We start from the raw sequence: 2,500 nt of genomic DNA, 5'->3' as shown, positions 1-2,500 counted from the left end.
TAAATAAACCGGTTACTGTAACAACAAAGCGCCTGCTAGCTCAGTAGCAAATATTTCACAGGTCTGAATTTCATTTTCTTTATGATTATAACAGGGTTAAGGGAACAAAAGACGGGTGGGGATGTCATATCTGGCCCTGGGTCCAAGGTCCAATGTTTACCCATTATTTCATAACTAACGCTTTGCATTAGTCAGTATATTTTTTAAAAGGGAGCCTCAGGAATCAGTTCAGTTGGACGTACTTTACTTTGGTGCATGGCTGAGAGAGACACATTAGCATGTAAATGTCAGATACTTTACATTAGCATGTAAATGTCAGATACTTGCATTTATAAAGCGTTGTTCTCACACCCAAAGCGCTTTACAGTGATGAGGGGGAAACTCGCCTCGACCACCGCCAATGTGTAGCATCCTCCTGGGTGATGCAACGGCAGCCATTTTGTGCCAGAATGCTCAGCTGGGGTGGAGGAGGAGATGCTTTTTTTTGCCAATTAAATCAGGGGATGATGATGTGGCAATTTAGCCAGGACACCGGGGAAGCCCCTACTCTTTTAGAAAGAGTGCTACGGGATCTTAAATGACCACAGGGCCTAAGTTTAACACCTCATCCAAAAGAAGGAGTCTTTGATGTTTGCTTACGTTTTTGCATAATTATCGGACGACATCGCTAAATGTTAACACAGAGAGCTGAGCATTAGGCCCTGGGGTGCTCTGGGGGCAGGGTTAGGGACTGCTCTTTGGGAACGTTTTGCGGGCGTTTTAGATACTAAAGCCAGGAAGAGAGCACGGATGCATGTGGGGAATTTCAGGGTCGTGTAGGAGCTGAACCAGCCCCACCCCACAGCCGGGGTGAGAGGGGTTCAGGGGAGAAGGGCAGAGGACCAGGGGACCAGGCACAGGGTGAAAGAGAGGGGGCCAGGGGACCAGTTTGGGGGCGCAGGGTGAGAGAGAGGGGGCGAGGGGACTAGTTTCGGGGCACAGGGTGAGAGAGAGGGGGCCAGGGGACCAGTTTCGGGGCACAGAGTGACGGAGGAGGGACCAGGGGACCAGGCCGGGGACGCCGGGGGGAGCCTCACCTTCTCCTTCCTCAGGCGGGCCGCCTCCTCCCCGGACACCAGGGTCTTGCAGTAGGAGCTGCGCTCGGCGGTGAAGTGCACTTTGGAGAGCGCGTGCTCCACCAGCGCCACGGAGAGGTTCACCCCGTCCATGTGCAGCCAGCCGATGAAGTTCCCCGCCTTGTCCATGCTCTCCACCTCCACCTCCACCTGAGAGAGAGGGAGGGAGGGAGGGAGGGAGGGAGGGGGAGGGAGGGGGAGAGAGGGAGGGAGGGAGAGGGAGGGAGGGAGAGAGAGAGAGAACGTTTGCATTGTTGTCACCACAATGTTGTTTGTGTCCCTGTTTCTGGGTGTACGCTTTGGCAATATTTACTCATGTATTTCCTGCCAATAAAGCATTTGGAATTTAAGAGAGAGGGAGAGAGAGACTCTGTGGCGTCGTAGCAGTCAGCTGATACACCAGAGACAGACAGGAGACCGGCTGAAGAGGAGGAAACCCAGGAGAACCCTCGGAGCACGACTACACCGTCACGGGGAGGACCACCGAGATCACCGACGGCCAGCTAAACACTCTCCCCGGCGCCCCATAAACATAACGTATTGTATAACTTGCAAAAAGTATAATGAATTCCTTCTTTCTATTTAAGTCCGCGTCCTTTCTGACGGCCCGGACGGTAGTGCGTCTGACTGAAAGGCTGCCAGACGCCTTCCATCACCGCAGAGCTGTGCTCATCTTCAGCCACAATTAAACTCATCAAAGATTCAGCAGGGAATGGCTTGAGCCTGACACTTCCCATTCAATTTATGAGGAGTGAGCACTCCAGCCAAAAAGATATTAACATTCGGGGTCTGACTGGCAAGGGTATTTTTGGGCAGCGGATGGAGTAAGATACACACACGCACGCAGACACACACGCACACACACACACACTCTCACTCACACACACACACAAAAGCGTGCTATTAGAGGAATTAGATGCTGTACAAGGATAATATCACGCATGTTCTGTGCCCTTCGAGCACTTCTACACAGACACAGTCGGCCTACATGACAGAGCCTATCGGCAGAGCCAAAATGGCGGAGGGGACAGTGGTAGGACAGTGGTATGGGCCTGAACCACACATAGCCAAAATGGCGGAGGAGGACAGTGGTATGGGCCTGAACCACACAGACCCGCGGCGTTAGGCCCCTGCACTGCACCGCAGTGAGGGGGGGAGGAGTGGGACCTCTGTCTGTTTCAGTAATCTTCTCCATGGATGCACACAGAGACACAGAGAGACAGAGAGACAGAGAGACAGAGAGACAGAGAGACAGAGAGACAGAGAGACAGAGAGAGAGACAGAGAGAGACAGAGAGAGACAGAGAGAGAGACAGAGAGGCAGAGAGACAGAGAGAGAGAGAGAGAGAGACAGAGAGAGAGAGAGAGAGAGAGAGAGAGACAGAG

The 2,500-nt window shown here is 52.7% G+C and overlaps 1 protein-coding gene across 1 annotated transcript in view; it reads right to left on the bottom strand.

Moving 5' to 3' along the window:
* snd1 (staphylococcal nuclease and tudor domain containing 1) overlaps positions 1 to 2,500 on the bottom strand; it is a 237,625-nt gene that overhangs the window by 80,968 nt on the left and 154,157 nt on the right. Inside the window, exon 17 of the mRNA XM_061229463.1 lies at positions 1,077 to 1,265. Coding sequence (XP_061085447.1) covers positions 1,077 to 1,265 — 189 coding nt within the window. The remainder of the gene's footprint in view (positions 1 to 1,076; positions 1,266 to 2,500) is intronic.

Source organism: Conger conger, chromosome 19 (assembly GCF_963514075.1).
Source record: "Conger conger chromosome 19, fConCon1.1, whole genome shotgun sequence".
Taxonomy (NCBI): domain Eukaryota; kingdom Metazoa; phylum Chordata; class Actinopteri; order Anguilliformes; family Congridae; genus Conger; species Conger conger.
Note: the sequence above shows the minus strand (reverse complement) of the source record. Positions and strands in the feature narration are given on the sequence as shown.